The 19,936-nt window shown below is 41.7% G+C and overlaps 1 protein-coding gene across 2 annotated transcripts in view; it reads right to left on the reverse strand.

Annotated features, from left to right (window-relative positions):
- CCDC81 (coiled-coil domain containing 81) overlaps positions 1–19,936 on the reverse strand; it is a 41,967-nt gene that overhangs the window by 7,290 nt on the left and 14,741 nt on the right. For both annotated transcript variants that reach the window (XM_005699440.3, XM_005699439.3), the window contains 8 exons: positions 17,197–17,276; positions 14,407–14,525; positions 9,598–9,721; positions 6,821–6,914; positions 6,253–6,399; positions 5,488–5,592; positions 2,037–2,209; positions 341–419 (listed from right to left, as the gene is read on the reverse strand). In XM_005699440.3, coding sequence (XP_005699497.2) covers positions 341–419; positions 2,037–2,209; positions 5,488–5,592; positions 6,253–6,399; positions 6,821–6,914; positions 9,598–9,721; positions 14,407–14,525; positions 17,197–17,276 — 921 coding nt within the window. The remainder of the gene's footprint in view (positions 1–340; positions 420–2,036; positions 2,210–5,487; positions 5,593–6,252; positions 6,400–6,820; positions 6,915–9,597; positions 9,722–14,406; positions 14,526–17,196; positions 17,277–19,936) is intronic.

Below are 19,936 nucleotides of genomic sequence, written 5' to 3' on the forward strand. Positions count from 1 at the left end.
AAGCTTATTTACAACAAGGAAACACATGTAAATTACAGTAGTTTGCAGCGTATATGGGAAACATTAAAAAAGTTAAACATGTGCTACATGGACATCACTGTTTACAGCAATAAAGGAGAGAGAACACTTATTTGGGGACAGATATACCCACAAGGTCCAGGTTTTACAGCATCAGTGCAATCTATATTACAGCTAGTTAATCAGTTTAAGAATTGTTCCCAAATATGTCACGTCTCCAGCCCTTGGCAGTTCGTTCCTACAGATTTCAATGACTCCATCCGTGGGGACCAAAAGCAGCCAGAAACACTGCACAGTTTTAAAGTAATAATTGTCACCTTACCTGGGCATCCAGAGCTCTCTTGTAACACTGTGTTTCTTCCATCTTATCTTTTATATATTTGGCTCTTTGTGCAGCAAGTCTGGCAGTTACAAATAAGAGAAGGTGAGGGCACAGTTTCTTACAGTCTTTCGTAACACAGATTAACATCAACAACATGTGTTTAATAAATATTAATAGGAATAAGAACCTGGTAAACAAAAAGTGATATTTTTTCCTTCCAGGAACTTTTACTTTAAGAAACAAAAGAGAAATCCAAATCCATAGGCTAGTAGACAAGGACAGCTGATGCTGTTGTTAAGTTACTTCAGTTGTGTCCAACTCTTTGCAACCCCATGGACTGTAGCCCACCAGGCTCCTCTGTCCATGGGATTCTCCAGGCAAGAACACCAAAGTGAGTTGCCATTTCCTCCTCCAGGGGATCTTTCCAACCCAGGGATCAAACCCAGGTCTCCTGCATTGCAGGCGGATTCCCTATCTCTAAGCCACTGGAAAAGCCCTCAGACAGGACAGACAAGTAGAGAATAAGCAACTGACCAACCATATTTTCCAAATGCACTGCCAATAAGTCAGGCACCCCTTCTCCCCACATGCTTAGAAAATTCTAGATAGGAAATCAGAAAATGTCTATAACACAATAAAATGATTCATCACAAGACTCCTTTATAAGAATGATCTTCCTATTGTAACACGCATCTGTTTTATGCCACCTCCACGTGATCTGTAAAGTGAATATAACAAAACATATGCATTTTATAGAAAACAGCTTTTTGGCCACAGAATCTAGCTACTTATTTGTTTTGGAAGTCTCTCTCTCACCCTAGCAGCCTCCTTAATTTCTCTCCAGTAGCAGAAGTGTATTCCCTCTAGCATGTTTGAACTCTGTGGCCCTGGCCCTAACCTAGGTCTCCGATAGCCCATGCAGGACAAATCAGATTCTTTCCTAAAAATTTGGAATTGAGATTGAAATTCATCCAAGTGTCAGCTGGAATACAGACAATATCAGCTAAGGAGCTGTGGATATTAGCAGATGGAAAGCATTTTTACAAGGATTTTAGACCCTGGTTTCAGCCCTCCTGGGTTTCCCATACATTTCTGCCCTTGGGTTCCATGGGACCCCCATTCTTAGTTATAATAAAACTCAGCTTTGCCTTGAGATCATCTGGGAATAACAGAACGAAGCCTGCTCAAGACAAGTCCTTTCTGCCATCTACAAGGATTAGCGACCACAAAACAGTTCAAAATGGGAACTTCCCTGGTGGTCTAGTGGTTAAGAACCTGCCTTCCTATGCAGGGGATGCAGGTTGGATCCCTGGTCAGGGAACTAAGATCCCAAATGCCATGGGGCAGCTAAGGCTGCAGCCCTAGAGCCTGCACGCCACAGCTAGAGAGAAGTCCACAAACCACAACGAAGACCCAATGCTGCCAAATTAATAAAGTTTAAAAATAATAATATCTTGCTTAAAAATACAAAATGATACTCTGTAATCAAAATGATTAGAAGCAGCCATTGTTACTATGATGATAGTTATAATAATGCTGGCTTTTTCTCATTTCTAATGAAGTGTTATGCTACGGTACTGGCTGCTAGCTGGGTTAATGTGCACAGCTGTACTAACAGGACTACCAGCGATGATTCAATCCTACAGGGGAAGAAGTGTCCCATGAACATTCCAAACCCATCTTTTCGGAGACTCACTCCTCTGTGAGCTGCACTTGTTCCAGGCGGTCCATCAGCTCTCTGTTTTGCCTTTGCTTTATGTCCTTTTTCCGTCTGTGATCCATTTGTCTCAGGAGACTTTGGGAATACTCCTCTTGCTTAAAAGCATTAATCTCAGGACTGAGTGGCCGTTTATCAAATAGGAAGGATTTCTAGAATGAAAGAGAAGCAACTCATTTATTCTAGAATCATAAAAGGCATCAAAGAAAGTGAAAGTGAAGTCACATGGACTGTAGCTTACCCGGCTCCTCCGTCTATGGGAATTTGCAGCCAAGAGTACTGGAGTGGGCTGCCATTTCCTTCTCCAAAAAGCATCAAAGAACAAAGGTAATCATTCAGAAAATGTCAACCAGAAAACATTAAGTTATCATATTTGCCCAGTCTTCAACATGGCAAATAGCTAGTGACCCACAGATTAATATGAGCACACTTAAGGATGAATCTGAATAGTATTGACCACAGCCCCATAACTGAGAGGGAGATGAAAAAGGACTTCAAGGAGTAGGTCCTCCACTAATACTTACACATTTTTACTGAAAGAAGAAGAAATTGAGTGAGTGCAGAAGCATCAGCAGGAATGCAAGGGGGTGGAAGAAGGAGAATATAGCACCTACTTGGGCCTGGCTGATCCCGACACTGGGAACCCAGCTGTGACCAAGAACAGAGGCCAACAGAGAGCCTCACTCTCACTGATCCCACATGCTGGTGCCAGAGACAGCCGGTCACAAGCAACAACGCACAGATAATTTAAGAAATTAATGTGTGCTATGAGGGCTTCCTCGTGGCTCAATGGAAAAGAGTCCACCTGCCAATGCGTAAGACACAGGTTACATCCCTGGGTCAGGAAGAGTCCCCTGGAAAAGGAAATGGCATTCCACTCCAGTACTCTTGCCTGGAAAATCCCACAGACAGAGGAGCCTCGTGGGCTGCAGTCCATGGGGTCGCCAAGAGTCGGACACGACTGAGCGACTTCACTTTCACTTTTCACTTTCATGCATTGGAGAAGGAAATGGCAACCCACTCCAGTGTGCTTGCCTGGAGAATCCCAGGGATGGGGGAGCCTGGTGGGCTGCTGTCTATGGGGTTGCACAGAGTCGGACACGACTGAAGCAACTTAGCAGCAGCAGCAGCAGCCAATGCGTAAGACGTGGGTTCCATCCCTGGGTCAGGAAGATTGCCCTGGAGAAGGAAATGGCATTCCACTCCAGTATTCTTGCCTGGGGAAATCCCATGGACAGAGGAGCCTGGTGGGCTTACAGTCCTTGGGGTTGTAAAAGAGTTGGACATGAACAGCAACAAGGTGCTATGAGGTCTTCTTTATCACAGCAAGTAACTGGATGGGGTTAATTGGTTATTAGGGAAGGCTTTTATTAAGGTGGTGACTGGGTCACCTCCACTGCAAATATCAGGGACCCATACAGAAGGAACAGCAAGTGCAAAGACACTAGATGAAAACAAGCAGAAAGAAGGTCTATGTGGCTGAGGCATAGTGAGCAGGGGGAAAACACGGCAGGTGGGCTCAAAGGGAGAGGTGGGCCAAACCAGGGGGATGTGAGAGGTCAAGGTCAAGTGTTTAGACTTATTTTAATTCAATGGAAGGCCATTAGAGGCTCTATATGGAGAATGGTCTGTTCTGGTGAACAGTTTTAAAAGATCACTTTGGCTTCTATGTGGAGACTAGATTGTAGGAAGGCAGGCAGCGAGCCTTCCTAGGAAAGCATCACAAAAGCTGGACCTTCTAGAAATGTGGCTTTGGGCTAGGGTTGGGTACCACTGAAGGTGAAGAGATGCTGGATACATTTTGGAGGTGAAGGCAAGTGGGCTTAAAGATGGCTGGATGAGGGGGCACGGAGGAGAAAGGATCTGGGATCACTTTAAGTAAGGGTTCATGCAACTGTCTGGCTGTGATGCCACTTGCTAAAATGGGAAGGCTGGGAGAACAGGTTGAGAAAGGAAATTGAAACTTCTGTTTTGATCTTTTTCACTTCAAGCATCTACAGTTATAACAAAGAGGAGATTCAAATTGGGCAGTGATAAACATATAATCTGAACCTTAAATCTACCTAAGAGGAGAGAGAGATCAGGCCTACAGCTCAAAATCATGGTGCTCTCTCTTCCTCACTCCCTGCTGCCCCTAACGGGAGGTTTTGCCCCCATTCACTTCTTGACCTAACTCCTGTATGCCGGGAAGTCTTCCCAGATCTCTGGTCCGGGTTAAGTGACTCCCCTCTTTGCCCTGTTCAAAGATTTATCATAGCATTTAGTTTATCACACTCTTGTCTCTTTAAATCTGTTTCCCCCATTATCCTGAAACGTCTTTAGAGAGGGACTTTGTCTTATTCTTCATCTTTTACTAGTACAGTGGCCGGCACAAAATAATTCAATGAAATGTCTGATGTTAAATAAAGAAAATCTGTTTTATTAGGTATACATCCAGAGTGTCACATTACCTAGATAGTGAGGTAAAAAGAAGCAAGAACAAGCAGAAATAAAGGTAGGCACATCATGATTGAAAACAATTAATGGCAAGGCAGATGGCTCACCTCCCTCTGAAGCTGGACTTCTCAAACTTATTGCTTAGTCTTTCAGTCATGTCCAACTCTTTCTCGAACCCATGGACTGTAGCCCACCAGGCTCCTCTATCCATAGGATTCCCCAAGCAAGATTACTAGAGTGGGTTGCCATGCCCTCCTCCAGGGGATCTTCCCAACCCACAGACTGAACCTGCATCTCTTACATTGGCAGGCAGATTCTTTACCACCGAGCCACCTGGAAAGCCCCTCTCAAACTTAAGGACACTACAAATCACCTAAATATCTTATTGAAATGTAGATTCTCATTCTGTGAGGTGTGAGGTGGCACCCTAGATTCTGTATTTCCAGCAAGTTCCCAGGAGATATTTGTTCTCTATTTAGATCATCTAATCCTGGGGCATCCCTGGTGGCTCAGAGGTTAAAGCGTCTGCCTCCAATACGGGAGACCTGGGTTCGATCCGTGGGTAGGGAAGATCCTCTGGAGAAGGAAATGGCAACCCACTCCAGTATTCTTGCCTAGAGAATCCCATGGATGGAGGAACCTGGTGGGCTACAGTCCATGGGGTCGCAAAGAGTCGGACACGACTGAGTGACTTGACTTAACTTAATCCTGGGGCAGGAATTTAATACACTGTTCTCCTAACCCCACCTCTCCCAGGTCCCACCTGAGAATTGCTATCCATGACAAGCACTATAGTGACCAACAACAGGAACTGTATTGTGAACGTGAACATGCGGAGGCAGACAGTGGACCACTCCTGCCTTAGAAGGAAACTTCAACCTCGCACACACAGCCTTACCACTTTTTAAAAATGGCACAACATGCAATATGAGTAGACCCAAATGCTCACAACTAGGGCAGGTATCAGCAACAAAAATTTTGAAAAGATTCTTACATAAAATTCAGGTTTCTCATTCTTGTGGATTCTTATAGCTTCAGCAACTCCAAGATTATAGGCGGCATTCTTTTGATTCTGTTCTCTACTAGCCAGACTTCTCATCTTTGAAAAAAAATCATTACATGTTGAAATAGAGTCTTTAAAAATTTAATTCTACTACATTAAAATAACCCAACTAAGGTAGAAACCTGCCTTTGGGAGGTAATGGTACTTTCTGATGTGTTTATATATGTATTTTTTAAAGTGGGCTTTTGTTTCTCATTCTTGGACTCTAGGCACCACTTCTACAGGGATCGTAAGAAGGAAGGAAGATTCCAGGAATGGTTCCCTATGATATCACAAGAAGGCAGTAGAGCCAGTTATTGAAAAGCTCAGAAATCAGGATAGAGCAAAGGTGAAGGTACCATTCCATCTTTACTCAAGATAGGCCATGAATCTGAAGGGAAAAGACTTGCCTGGGGTTATATTTTATGATAAATCAAAAATAAAGCCATATACACCCAGGAATTCCACCTTTAAAACTCAGTCCTTAGGGAAGGGGAAAAAATCAGTAGCAGGTGCAAACACCAACTACATAGATATTCATCCCCGGGCTGTTTATTATTAGTGAAAACCTGGACATAACCTAAGTTCGAATTCAGCAGTAGATAAGTGATTAAATATGCTACCGTCAAGCTACACGCTGGAGCTTTTTAAATGGCACTTGATAATCATGTTCTCCTGCCCCATGTTAAACACTCCTTAACCGAGATGCGGAAGTACCTGCTCTTTGAAGATAGTCTCTTGGTCTTTCAACATGAGATACTCCTGGATGACTCGCTCATCTTCCATCTCTCTCCTCCTCCTCTCCTCGGTGTAGTACAGTGGGGAATTTCGCTGTGCTCGTTGCAAGCATATGTAACACATTTCCTATAACATCGAGTTTTAGGGCAAATTGATTTTTACCTTTTACTTTTTTTGCTCTGCATCTCCTTCCCAAGCTCTCCAAAGGCTAGGGGTGTCAAGAAGTAGACTTCATAAAAGGATGTATTTGTGATATTATCCAAATGGGATTTTTCAGAGAGGGCCCTGCAAATATTCCAGAGGATTTATTCAACTCTTACTTGAACAGATGTGTTTAAAGCAACTGAAAATTAGAGATTTCCCAGACCTATTTCTGTTAGCTAGTAGATTTTGACTAGTAGATAGATTTATCACAGTCCCATTATAGGTCCTGTGTACTTGAGCCATACCCATGTATTAAAGAAAGAGCAATTCCTCAAATTCTCTTTGAGAAGCAGAAGTCAGAAGGAGAGTCTATCTGGGCTCTGTTTCTTTGAAGATACTATACCTGTCCTGCCCTATGATGGTCCTTGCAAGAAGTGCCTGGAGAAATTTTAGGCTTCATTGCATGATCATTTTTCAGTCCACCTGGAAATGATACACTATAAAAACAATGCAACATGAATTAATATTAATGTAGCCTGACATCAATTATAACCAATGATGAATGATAATTTTAGAAGCAAGTATAAATATAAGAGGGCTTCCGAGGTGGCACGAGTAGTAAAGAACTGGCCTACCAATACAGGAGACATGAAAGATGCAGCTTCGATCCCTGGGATGGGAAGACCCCCTGGGGGAGGGCATGGCAACCCATTCCAGTGACCTTGCCTGGAGAATCCCATGGACAGAGGAGCCTGGTGGTCAGCAGTCCATAGGGTTGCAAAGAGTCAGACGTGACTGAAGTGACTAAGCATGCATGCACACATAAATATAAGAAAATAAAAAATATCTCAGCAGTTTTCTTTAGAGTATCTATATGTATACAGATTAAAAACCTAACCTTTATATCAGATAAATTCAGGTTCAAAACCTGGCTTTATTAGAAGTTGACTGGCATTAGACAAACTGGATAATTGTACAAAGTCTCAGTTACCAATTCAGTGAAACTGGGATAAAACTTACTCATTCTACAAAAATTTATTGAGTGTTTGCTAAGTGTACTGCTCTCAGCATGGGAGAGGCAGTGAAGAACAAAGCACACATATGAAAAAAAAGCTCCACCCTCATGGAATTAACATGCTGATGGGAGTAGACAATCAATAAACAAGATGAATGAATTATATAGTCTGTTCGATGGTGATAAATACCATGCAGTGCTGGAGGAACGGAGTATTAAATCATGAATACAATGGCCAGGGAAATTCTCACCAGAAAGGTGACATTTGAGCAACTTGAAGGCAGTAAAAGAATAATAATAATCAGATATCTGATGGAAAATAATCTAGTGGAGCAAATGAATGCTAAGGACTTGAAGTGGGAGCATATCTGTGTTCAGTGTGGCTGGAGGAAGTAAGAGAGAGATCAGAGATCAGGCAAGATATTGAAGGCCATGGTAATGACTTTAGCTTTCACCCTGGGTGAGAATGGGAGCCACTGAAGAATGAAGAGGGAGCCGTTGAGAATGCAGCCATTGAATGGGAGCCATATCCAGTATTAGCAAAGCTACAGAGAACACAGCAGTTCTTCATATTTCCGTTACTAGGAAGATAATTTTTGGTATTATCTACTTGAGGGTAACTGGTACATGGTGCATGCATGCTAAGTCACTTCAGTTGTGTCCGACTCTTTGCGGCCCCATGAACTGTACTCCACCAGGCTCCTCTGTCCATGGGATTCTCCAGGCAAGAATACTGGAGCAGGTTGCCATGCCCTCCTCCAGAGGATCTTTCCGACCCAGGGATCAAACCCATATCTCTTACATCTTCTGCTTTGGCTGGTGGGTCCTTTAAAACTAGCACCGCTTTGGAAGCCCTGAAGATGATTGGTAATGCATATCAAAAACATGAAAAATGGACTCATCACTTATCTCTGAAATTTCACTTTAAAGCTTCTTTCCTATAGAATATGCAGGTGTGTGCAAAGAATTATGTGATTATATTTGTTTCAACATTTATAAAAAACTAAAAATCATCTCTGTATACAGGAGATTTGTTAAACAAAAGGTTTAATAAATGAGATGAGCAATCATTTGTTCATGTTTTAGAATATTTAAAGCCATAGGGAAGTTTTCACCACTTAAATTGTTAAGTATAGCAAAGGTTCGTATGATATAATCTCAGTTTTCTTTAAAATGTATGTACGTGTTTCAAGTATAAACATATGCCCATGTTATAATATATATGCATTGAAATGAAGGATATACACCCATAACATTACAGAAAACTTCTTCTGTTTGGTGGGGTTATGGGTGATTGTTTTTGTATCTCTTGCTTTTCTCATTTCTTCTAAAATTTCTTTGACAAAGGCATATTACTTTAGTAATTAGCACACACAACAAAAACAAACAAACAAAAAAAATTGGCTGTTTGCTCAACTTCTATAGGAAAACTTTACTAGGAATCACTAATAATTAGTAATTAGAATCCCAAAAGAAATCAACCCTGAATATTCATTGGAAGGACTGATGCTGAAGCTGAAGCTCCAACAGTTTCGCCATCTGATGCGAAGAGCTGACTCATTAGAAAAGACCCTGATGCTGGGGAAAATTGAAGGTAGGAGAAGAAGGGAACGATAGAGGATGAGCTGGTTGGATGGCATCACTGAGTCAACAGACATGAGTTTGAGCAAGCTCTGGGAGTTGGTGAAGGACAGGGAAGCCTGGTGTGCTGCAGCCCATGGGGTTGCAAAGAGTCACACAAAGTTAGTGACTAAACAACAACAAAGCCATGTTTGGCAAAAATGCTTTCCAATTTGATCTAAACATGAACCTGTGTCGTATTATAATATCCACACACAGAAAATAAGAGAGGTTTTCCCGAATTCATGAGGGAAGTTAGATGTTTTCTCCTCTGTGCTGTTTTGTTTCCACCTCCGTGGTAGCATTTATCCTACTGAATCATAATTTATTACTCTGGTTTTCCCTCAGGTTGTGAGTGCTGGTCATCATTACCACCTCATCACCTGGCATGCAGGTGTAACCCAGATGCTAGAATGTAGCATCAGGAATAGTGGATGAAGGAGTGAATGAAAAAAATGAATGCTTATTTAAAATTCCCTACATCAAGAAAGGGCGTGAAAATATATTTAGTAAAATGCAACAGAAAAAAATACCCAGTGCATTACCTTTCATGGTTCATATTCTTCCCACCACTCCCATTCTGCTCCAGTTTATTTGGCAAACTGACATTTGTCCCTTTGGCAGTAGAGACAGCTGGTCTATCTTGAGCTGTCTTGGGTAATAAAATCTCTGTAGAATGAATGAAAGTGAGTTTCCTTTCAACTCTCAATCAGTGGTTTGCATGTAACACCGATTTTAAAAACTCATAATTTTACTTGGGAAAATTTTCACATAAAATGCACTTTCTCATTTTAAATCATGGCAACCCACTCCAGTGTTCTTGCCTGGAGAATCCCAGGGACAGGGGAGCCTGGTGGGCTGCCGTCTATGGGGTCACACAGAGTCAGACACGACTGAAGCAACTTAGCAGCAGCAGCAGCCCTTGCCCTAGTGTGGTTAAAATATCTATTTTGCTGTTTACTTATAACATGTAAAGGCTCTGGCTGGGCACTTTAAAAAATATAAGAGGCAAGTCTCTGCCCTTGAAGATTTTTCAATAAATATAGCTGGAGAGGAAAATTAAGATACAAACAGAAAACACGAGAGCTCTCATTTGTGGAGGTCTTTCCACCTGGCAAAAATACTAAGGGTTTTACACACATTATAAGTAGCAACTCAGGACAAGGATGCAGAATATCTGAATCTCAGATAAACAGTGCCATCTTTAACAGTCTGACAGAGGAGATGAAGGGAGCCAGTTCAGAATCCATTGATGAGAGAAGTTTCCATGGAGGAAGTGAGATATGAAAGGGCTACTAAGAGAAATAGAGACACAGATAGAGAGAAGAAACATACAGACACCAAGGGGGAAAAGGTGAGGGGTGGAAGGAACCGGAAGACTGGGGTTGACATATTCCAATACTACTACACTATGGTACTATACTATGTACTCCAGTACTACTGATCAGTTTCAGTTTCAGTTCAGTTGCTCAGTCGTGTCTGACTATTTGCGACCCCATGGAATCGCAGCACGCCAGGTCTCCTTGTCCACCACCAACTCCCGGAGTTCACTCAGACTCACGTCCATCGAGTCAGTGATGCCATCCAGCCATCTCATCCTCAGTCATCCCCTTCTCCTGCCCCCAATCCCTCCCAGCATCAGAGTCTTTTCCAATGAGTCAACTCTTCACATGAGGTGGCCAAAGTACTGGGGTTTCAGCTTTAGCACCATTCCTTCCAAAGAAATCCCAGGGCTGATCTCCTTCAGAATGGACTGGTTGGATCTCCTTGCAGTCCAAGGGACCCTCAAGAGTCTTCTCCAACACCACACTTCAAAAGCATCAATTCTTTGGTGCTCAGCCTTCTTCACAGTCCAACTCTCACATCCACACATGACCACTAGAAAAACCATAGCCTTGACTAGACGGACCTTAGTCAGCAAAGTAATGTCTCTGCCTTTGAATATGCTATCTAGGTTGGTCATAACTTTTCTTCCAAGGAGTAAGCGTCTTTTAATTTCATGGCTGCAGTCACCATCTGCAGTGATTTTAGAGCCCAAAAAAATAAAGTCTGACACTGTTTCCACTGTTTCCCCATCTATTTCCCATGAAGTGACGAGACCGGATGCCATGATCTTCGTTTTCTGAATGTTGAGATTTAAGCCAACTTTTTCGCTCTCCACTTTCACTTTCATCAAGAGGCTTTTTAGTTCCTCTTCACTTTCTGCCATAAGGGTGGTGTCATCTGCATATCTGAGGTTATTGATATTTCTCCCGGCAATCTTGATTCCAGCTTGTGCTTCTTCCAGTCCAGCGTTTCTCATGATGTACTCTGCATAGAAGTTAAGTAAGCAGGGTGACAATATACAGCCTTGACGTACTCCTTTTCCTATTTGGAACCAGTCTGTTGTTCCATGTCCAGTTCTGACTGTTGCTTCCTGACCTGCATCCAGATTTCTCAAGAGGCAGGTTAGGTGGTCTGGTATTCCCATCTCTTTCAGAATTTTCCACAGTTTCTTGTGATCCACACAGTCAAAGGCTTTGGCATAGTCAATAAAACAAAAATAGATGTTTTTCTGGAACTCTCTTGCTTTTTCCATGATCCAGTGGTACTACTGATGCCAAGTATAAAATAGATAATGAATGAGGACACACTTAATAGAGAGGGAGCTCTACTTAATGCAATCACTGCAGTGGCCTGAATGGGAAAGAAGTCCAAGCAAGAGGGGATATATGTACAGATACAGCTCAGTCACTGTGCTCTTGAGTAGAAACCAACACAACACTGTAAGGCAACTGTATTCCAATGAAAATTAATTTTAAAAAAAAAAGGCTGATAAGAGGAGAGTAGGATTGGGATAGACTGCAAGAAAAGGAAGGGAATTCCAGGCAGGAGAAGAGTGAACAAAAGCTTGAAGTCAAGGAAGAGCAAGGCATGTTAGGAGAATATGATAAACAACTTAAACTCTAGAAAGAGTCCATAGGAAACTGACAAGTGAAGCTAAAGAATGAAAGCGTCTATCAGCCTAAAAGCTGATGTGCAATCCTATAGGCCACACGTCACAAAACCAACATTCACAAGCCAACATTTACCCATTGATAAATCTTTTGTTTGGCCTAGTTAGCTTTTTTTTTTTCCTGAATGTCAATACAGTAGTGAACACTGGACTCAGTGGGAGAAGGCGAGGGTGGGATGATTTGAGAGAATAGCATTGAAACATATACCTTACCACATGTAAAAGAGATGACCAGTGCAAGTTCGATACATGAAGCAGGGTACCCAAAACTGATGTTCTGTGACAACCCAGAGGGGTGGGGTGGGGAAGGAGGTAGGAGGGGGGTTCAGGATGGGAGGGGACACATGTATACCTGTGACCGATTCATGCTAACGTATGGCAAAACCATCACAATATTGTAAAATAATTATCCTCCAATTAAAATAAATTAAATTAAAACAATTAATAGATTGCACAAGTTAGGATCTGTGCTTCTCTTGAAAAATTAGACAATTTGCTACCACTTGGCTTACATTTGCACTTATCTCACACGCTAGTAAAGTAATGCTCAAAATTCTCCAAGCCAGGCTTCAGCAATACATGAACCATGAACTTCCAGATGTTCAAGCTGGTTTTAGAAAAGGCAGAGCAACCAGAGATCAAATTGCCAACAGCTGCTGGACCATGGAAAAAGCAAGAGAGTTCCAGAAAAACATCTATTTCTGCTTTATTGACTATGCCAAAGCCTTTGACTGTGTGGATCACAAGAAACTGTGGAAAATTCTGAAAGAGATGGGAATACCAGACCACCTAACCTGCCTCTTGAGAAATCTGGATGCAGGTCAGGAAGCAACAGTCAGAACTGGACATGGAACAACAGACTGGTTCCAAATAGGAAAAGGAGTACGTCAAGGCTGTATATTGTCACCCTGCTTATTTAACTTCTATGCAGAGTACATCATGAGAAACGCTGGACTGGAAGAAGCACAAGCTGGAATCAAGATTGCCGGGAGAAATATCAATAACCTCAGATATGCAGATGACACCACCCTTATGGCAGAAAGTGAAGAGGAACTAAAAAGCCTCTTGATGAAAGTGAAAGTGGAGAGCGAAAAAGTTGGCTTAAATCTCAACATTCAGAAAACGAAGATCATGACATCCAGTCTCGTCACTGCATGGGAAATAGATGGGGAAACAGTGGAAACAGTGTCAGACTTTATTTTTTTGGGCTCCAAAAATCACTGCAGATGGTGACTGCAGCCATGAAATTAAAAGACGCTTACTCCTTGGAAGAAAAGTTATGACCAACCTAGATAGCATATTCAAAGGCAGAGACATTACTTTGCTGACTAAGGTCCGTCTAGTCAAGGCTATAGTTTTTCTAGTGGTCATGTGTGGATGTGAGAGTTGGACTGTGAAGAAGGCTGAGCGCCAAAGAATTGATGCTTTTGAAGTGTGGTGTTGGAGAAGACTCTTGAGGGTCCCTTGGACTGCAAGGAGATCCAACCAGTCCATTCTGAAGGAGATCAGCCCTGGGATTTCTTTGGAAGGAATGGTGCTAAAGCTGAAACCCCAGTACTTTGGCCACCTCATGTGAAGAGTTGACTCATTGGAAAAGACTCTGATGCTGGGAGGGATTGGGGGCAGGACGAGAAGGGGATGACAGAAGATGAGATGGCTGGATGGCATCACCGACTCAATGCACATGAGTCTGTGTGAACTCCGGGAGTTGGTGGTGGACAAGGAGACCTGGCGTGCTGTGATTCATGGGGTCACAAAAAGTCAGACATGACTGAGCGACTGAACTGAACTGAACTGGCTTACATTTCCACAAATCAATAATCTGCTAGAGGAATAAGTCTCCAAGTATATAGTCTGGCAACCCCTCGGAATCCCTAGGAGTCTTTAAAAGAGACTTTGAAGTCCTACGATTTTCCTCACATGCCCCAACCAAAATAATATATTACAACAGATTATATGATGACACAGATATGAGAATCTGCTATCTTCTATAAATCCAGATGTCAAAGATGTAAAGCTACCACTCTTCATTTTTCATAAAAAATATTGATGTTAACATGTCTCCCTACCACGTGACATCCAGCCCAGTTCACGCATTTATGTTACCTACCTGGATCTTGCAGGCAGCTGAGTTTTGAGTAGTGGAGAGTCAGCAAAGAGATCACAGTCTAAAAGTCTGAGTGTCATAAAGTGGTTAGGGTGAGATACAGGATTCCAGGAATAGATGTTTATTAGAGAGAACAATACAGTGATTATTCACAAAATGAACCTTATTTTGGCCATCAGAGTTGCTAAGCAATATGGCGTGGCTCACAAGTAGTAAAAAGTCACAGATTATACCCAGAAATCAATGACCTACCTGGGACACCTTCTTTGTCTGACTGGTCTTTTAATTTGTCCTTCCTCTGTCCATTCTGTCCATCTTCTTCTGCAATGGTCTCCATAGGTGGTTTGTTCTCCATCTCCTTGAGCTCAATCCTGGAATGAGCCAAGATGTGTCCATAGGCCAATGTATAAATCTCTTAATTCTGAGAAGCAGCCAAGTGAGCTGACGGATTCTGAATGAAATAAGCTTACATGTTTCAAGGCAGGGGGGGAGTGCTTTTATTTGCTGAGTATGAATCATGGACTCATTCTTTTGGGGTTAAGCCTGGAGCCAACCAAGACTCTCCCCCACAATACTGAGGACCCCAAAGAAGCTCTTATATAGATAAACTGCTCTGAAGGCCTGGATTAAAGTTTCGGGGTTTTATTTCAGCTTGAATCTGTTTGTCTTTTCTAGCTCTGTAAGCAGATGCCACAGTCCTGAAAGAGTGGATGGTGGCCACTGGATAACTTGGAGGCATGGATTCAGGGCCTGGTAGGCAGGGTATGCCCAGAAGTGAGCACTCCTCTCCTCCCTCTTCCTCCTCCTCACTGCTCCATCCTCTCCCCAGGCAAAAGTGAGGGGCTTACAAAGGCGAGGGGGAAGGGGTTTGTTCAGTTGATGTCAGTAACTGCAGCTTTTCTCTAGTCCCAGGAATGGGGTGCTGGGTTAGAGGTGGGAAGGAAGGGTGGGGCGGGCATGGTGCTTGCTGTACATTCAGAGGCCAAGCTTCACATAAAGGAAACGCCTACAGTTGCTTTGAGGATTCGAGTCCTCTTGTCCATTGCCAGGCTCTCTAATGGACAGGACCGTCCATCTGTCCCTTAACTAACTGCAATTATTTCCCTCCTGGAGTGCTTAAGCCAAACTATGTCCAAGGGGACAGCCAAATTTGCCTCCCAAAATACAATCAAAATAAAGTTATTTTGAATCCATGGATTTCTTTTTAATGGGTAAGGCAAGATGCTGCAGTGGAAACAGCACTGAGACAGTCAGGGGCCATGGTTTTATTTCTGACTTGCCCCCCTGCTGTGTAATCATTTCATCTGGAAGATGAAGAGGCTGGACTAATTAATCTTTAAGGCTTATTCTCCCCCTCACACTGACTATGCTGAGATCTGTATCATATAGCTTTTCCAGGAAGGACTGGTTCCAAACCAACAAACAGAAGAGGCTGTGACAGACGCCACCCCCGCCCAAAAAAAAAATGAGAAAATACTCTGAGACAAAAAAATGAGAAAACTATTTTGGAAAATAGTTTACTATTTCCCAAACTTCCTTTACCCAAAATGCATAGTAGTTAGTGGCACAGCAATTAAGATTAAAAAAATGATTAAGAGCTCATAATGGGTAAGTAACGACCAAACTGGAAATAAAACCCAAGTCTCCTGACTCCTATTCAGTGCTTTTCATACTGCATCCTGAAACTGCAGATGTGACTGTAGCCATGAAATTAAAAGATGCTTGCTCCTTGGAAGAAAAATTATGGCCAACCTAGACAGCATATTAAAAAGCAGAGCCATTACTTTGCCAACAAAGGTGCATGTAGTCAAAGTTATGGTTTTTCCAGTAGTCATGTATTGATGTAAGTAAGAGTTGGACTATAAAGAAAGCTGAGTGCTAAAGAATTGATGCTTTTGAATTATGGTGTTGGAGAATACTTTTGAGAGTCCCTTGGACAGCAAGGAGATCAAACCAGTCCATCCTAAAGGAAATAAGTCCTGAATATTCACTGGAAGGACTGAGGCTGAAGCTGAAACTCCAATACTTTGGCCACCTGATGCAAAGAACTGACTCATTGGAAAATACCCTGATGCTGGGAAAGATTCAAGGTGGGAGGAGAAGGGGACAACAGAGGATGAGATGGTTGGATGGCATCACTGACTCAGTGGACATGAGTTTGAGTAAACTCTGGGAGTTGGTGATGGACAGGGAGGCCTGGTGTGCTGCAGTCCATTGGGTCACAAAGAGTTGGACATGACTGAGCAACTGAACTAACTGAAGATACTTCACTTGTTAAAAAAAAAAAAAAGAATGAAAACTACATGCTGAATGCCTAAAACTAACACAACATTGCAAATGAACTATACTTCAATAAAATTTTTAATTAAAAATAGAATTGATGTTATAATTAATTTTGCTCCTTTATAAAATATAATACATATTTCAAGTGGTTGTAGTAAAGATTAAATGCAAGACTATTAAGAAAGTGCTTAACAATATCTGGCAACTAGTAAGTGCTCCATAGATGATTGCTATTATTATTGTCATTATAATATTATCATGTTGTTATCATTATTATATTCAGGAGCATCAGCAGCCATTGAAAACACTCACTATGCTGTTGGGGTGAAGCTGTACCTTGTCTTTCTAGCCCCTTCTGTGGTAAAAATCAAATCTTAGACAGACGTTAGTCTAGAGTGCATGATGAGGAAGGGACTAGGTCAGAGGAAGGGGTGAAAGGTAGAAGAAAGCCTAGTAGATGAGAAAAATTTTACTGATACTTGCAAGGACTAAGGTTGGTAGGAGGCAGTAAGAGAATTCCCAGGGAACCAAGAGTTTTTTTTTTTTTTTTTAAGTATTCTAAGTGTCCATTGTTTTTTAACTTAACTACAGAAAGTGCATGCAATAAACTCATTTGCTAGAACACAGAGAGAGAGCAAGAGAGAGCTGCACTAGGTGGAGCATGGGCTAGAAAACTCAGGTGCAAAACACTGTCCAATTCTATCAACAGGTCGGCAAGGACAGCCATGCCCGGAGGAACCTATGGAGGAAAGCACTGACCTTGGAAATGCAAGCACGCTGTTGGGTCGCTTCCCCAAGTTCTCTCTGCTAGACAATACTGAGTCCACTGTGTCAGGCCTCTGGGGACAGGGAAAAAGACAGGTTACATTTGGGCTGTGGTCCATGACACAGACAATCAGAGCCACAGGCTGCTCGAAGGCCTCAGACTACCATGATACCCTCCACTGTTATTTCTGTTTAGGGCTTAAAGTCTAGAACTTAACATCTAATGAAGAATGATCTCATTTATCAAAGAAGTCACCTTGCTTGGTCCCATCCCAATTTCATTGTGCTGCCTTTTCTCAAACCATTTCCTTCTTGGAAACTGCCCTCAGGGTTGACAGCTCCTGAACTTTAAGAGGACAGCCAACTTCTTGAAACTCTCAGGGATATGAGCAAGCTGGCTAGTTCCACTTTTGACCCAAATAACTCTGAAACTAGGTAGTTGAGAGAAAGACTTTGGAGTCAGCTATCCTCATGTTTAAATGCCTACACTGCCAACAGCAAGAAGATCAAACCAGTCAATCCTAAAGGAAACCAACCCTGAATATTCTTTGGAAGGACTGATGCTGAATCTCCAATACTTTGGCCAGCTGATGCAAAGAGCTGACTCATTGGAAAAGCCCTAACACTGGGAAAGACTGAGGGCAAAAGGAGAAAGGAGTGACAGAGGATGAGATGGTTGGATGGCATCATCGACTCAAGGGACACGAGTTTGAGCAAGCTCTGGAAGATAGTGAAGGACAGGGAAGACTGGCATGCTGCAGTCCTTGGGTCACAAAGAGTCAGACATGACTGAGGGACTGAACAAAAACAACAGCTATAAAGCTTTAGACCCTAGATATGTGGGATCAAATTCACAGGACTTTTAGGAGGTACTATATATAAGTGGCTAGCACATAAAAGCACTCCACAAATAGTGACAATTACATTTGTTATATATAATATATATTTATTATAATCTACAAATTGTATTTATAATTTATTTAATAATTGTATATTATATATAATAATTACATTATTAAATTATACTAGTATAGAATAACAGGTAAAATTATTCTTTTTGGATTAATGATCTGGTTTACAAAAGGCTTTGAAGGAGATTCTAAAGATCAAAGTTTTAAAAATATTTTGAGCTAAAGCAGCATCACTGAAATTGGCACACAGCTTCCTAAGAGAACTCTTCTACAAGACAGCACTCGGGCTTACATTATGGAACATTTAGGGGAAAAACAGTCACTCTCACAACTTTAAGCAGTTTCCCGAAATCTGTTTTACAGGCATTAATGAATATTGACTCAACCTAAAGTTCCATGATTAAATACTTTCAGGCAGTTAAAGCTGCTTCTTTCCAGCCAGACTTCTCCGGTCCTTTAACATACCTATGTGCTTTGGCCCATAGAGCTTTTTTTATAGGATACCCATCAAGAGCAGTTCTTTTGGAAAACTCTCCTTAAAAGGTACATCTTAGAGTACAGCAGGCCAAATGAAGCATTATCCTGTCTTCAAACATGTATCAAAGCTTACAAAGTTCTGCAGAATCCCTGAGGGTGAGAGATGGAACCTTTGGCCTTGTTTCTGATTTTGCACATCCTGCCTGTGTTTTAATGAAAATGAGAGGGTGATACTCTAGTGTGTGTGTCTCCACTCTGCACACACAGGGTTGGCATCCCTCTGAGTCAACATGTATGAAGCCATGATGTGGAGAAAACACCAAGGGCCTAAGTATGCATTACTCCATCTCCTTAACCCCCATCCCAGAGCACTGTAAAAGAAGAAATCAGAAGGGAGAATTAAACCATATGTATAACATTTTCTTTCATAGCTCTTTCATTTAAAACAAAGAAAGTCAGGCTTTTGTACTATGGGTCACAAGATTATATAACATTCATGATAATCCAATTCATCCATCCCAAATTAGTACATTCAGATTCAATTAGTTCTCAACAAGGACCTACTTGTATATATAGCACCTAGAACTCTGCTCAATGCTATGTGACACCCTGGATGGCAGGGGAGTTTGGGGGAGAATGGATACATGTATATGTATGGCCAAATCCCTTCGCTGTTCACCTGAAACTATCACAACACTGTTAATCAGCTATACCCCAAAACAAAATAAAAGGTTTAAAAAAAGAGTTTCACAATTTCATTCACCATTGCAACGAAAAGGATGAAATACTAAGAATATGTCTACCTAAAGAAACAAAAGACCTATATATAGAAAACTATAAAACACTGATGAAAGAAATCAAAGAGGACACAAACAGATGGAGAAATATACCATGTTCATGGATTGGAAGAATCAATATAGTGAAAATGAGTATACTATCCAAAGCAATCTATAGATTCAATGTAATCCCTATAAAGTTACCAATGGGATTTTTCACAGAACTACCACAAATAATTTAACAATTTGTATGGAAATACAAAAAACCTCGAATAGCCAAAGCAATCTTGAGAAAGAAGAATGGAACCTGAGGAATCAACCTGCCTGACTTCAGGCTCTACTACAAAGCCACAGTCATCAACACAGTATGGTACTAGCACAAAGACAGAAATATAGATCAATGGAACAAAATGGAAAGCCCAGAGATAAATCCACGCACCTATGGACACCTTATCTTTGACAAAGGAGGCAAGAATATACAATGGATTAAAGACAATCTCTTTAACAAGTGGTGCTGGGAAAACTGGTCAACCACTTGTAAAAGAATGAAACTAGAACACTTTCCAACAC

This window comes from Capra hircus, chromosome 29, assembly GCF_001704415.2.
Source record: "Capra hircus breed San Clemente chromosome 29, ASM170441v1, whole genome shotgun sequence".
NCBI classification, from domain to species: domain Eukaryota; kingdom Metazoa; phylum Chordata; class Mammalia; order Artiodactyla; family Bovidae; genus Capra; species Capra hircus.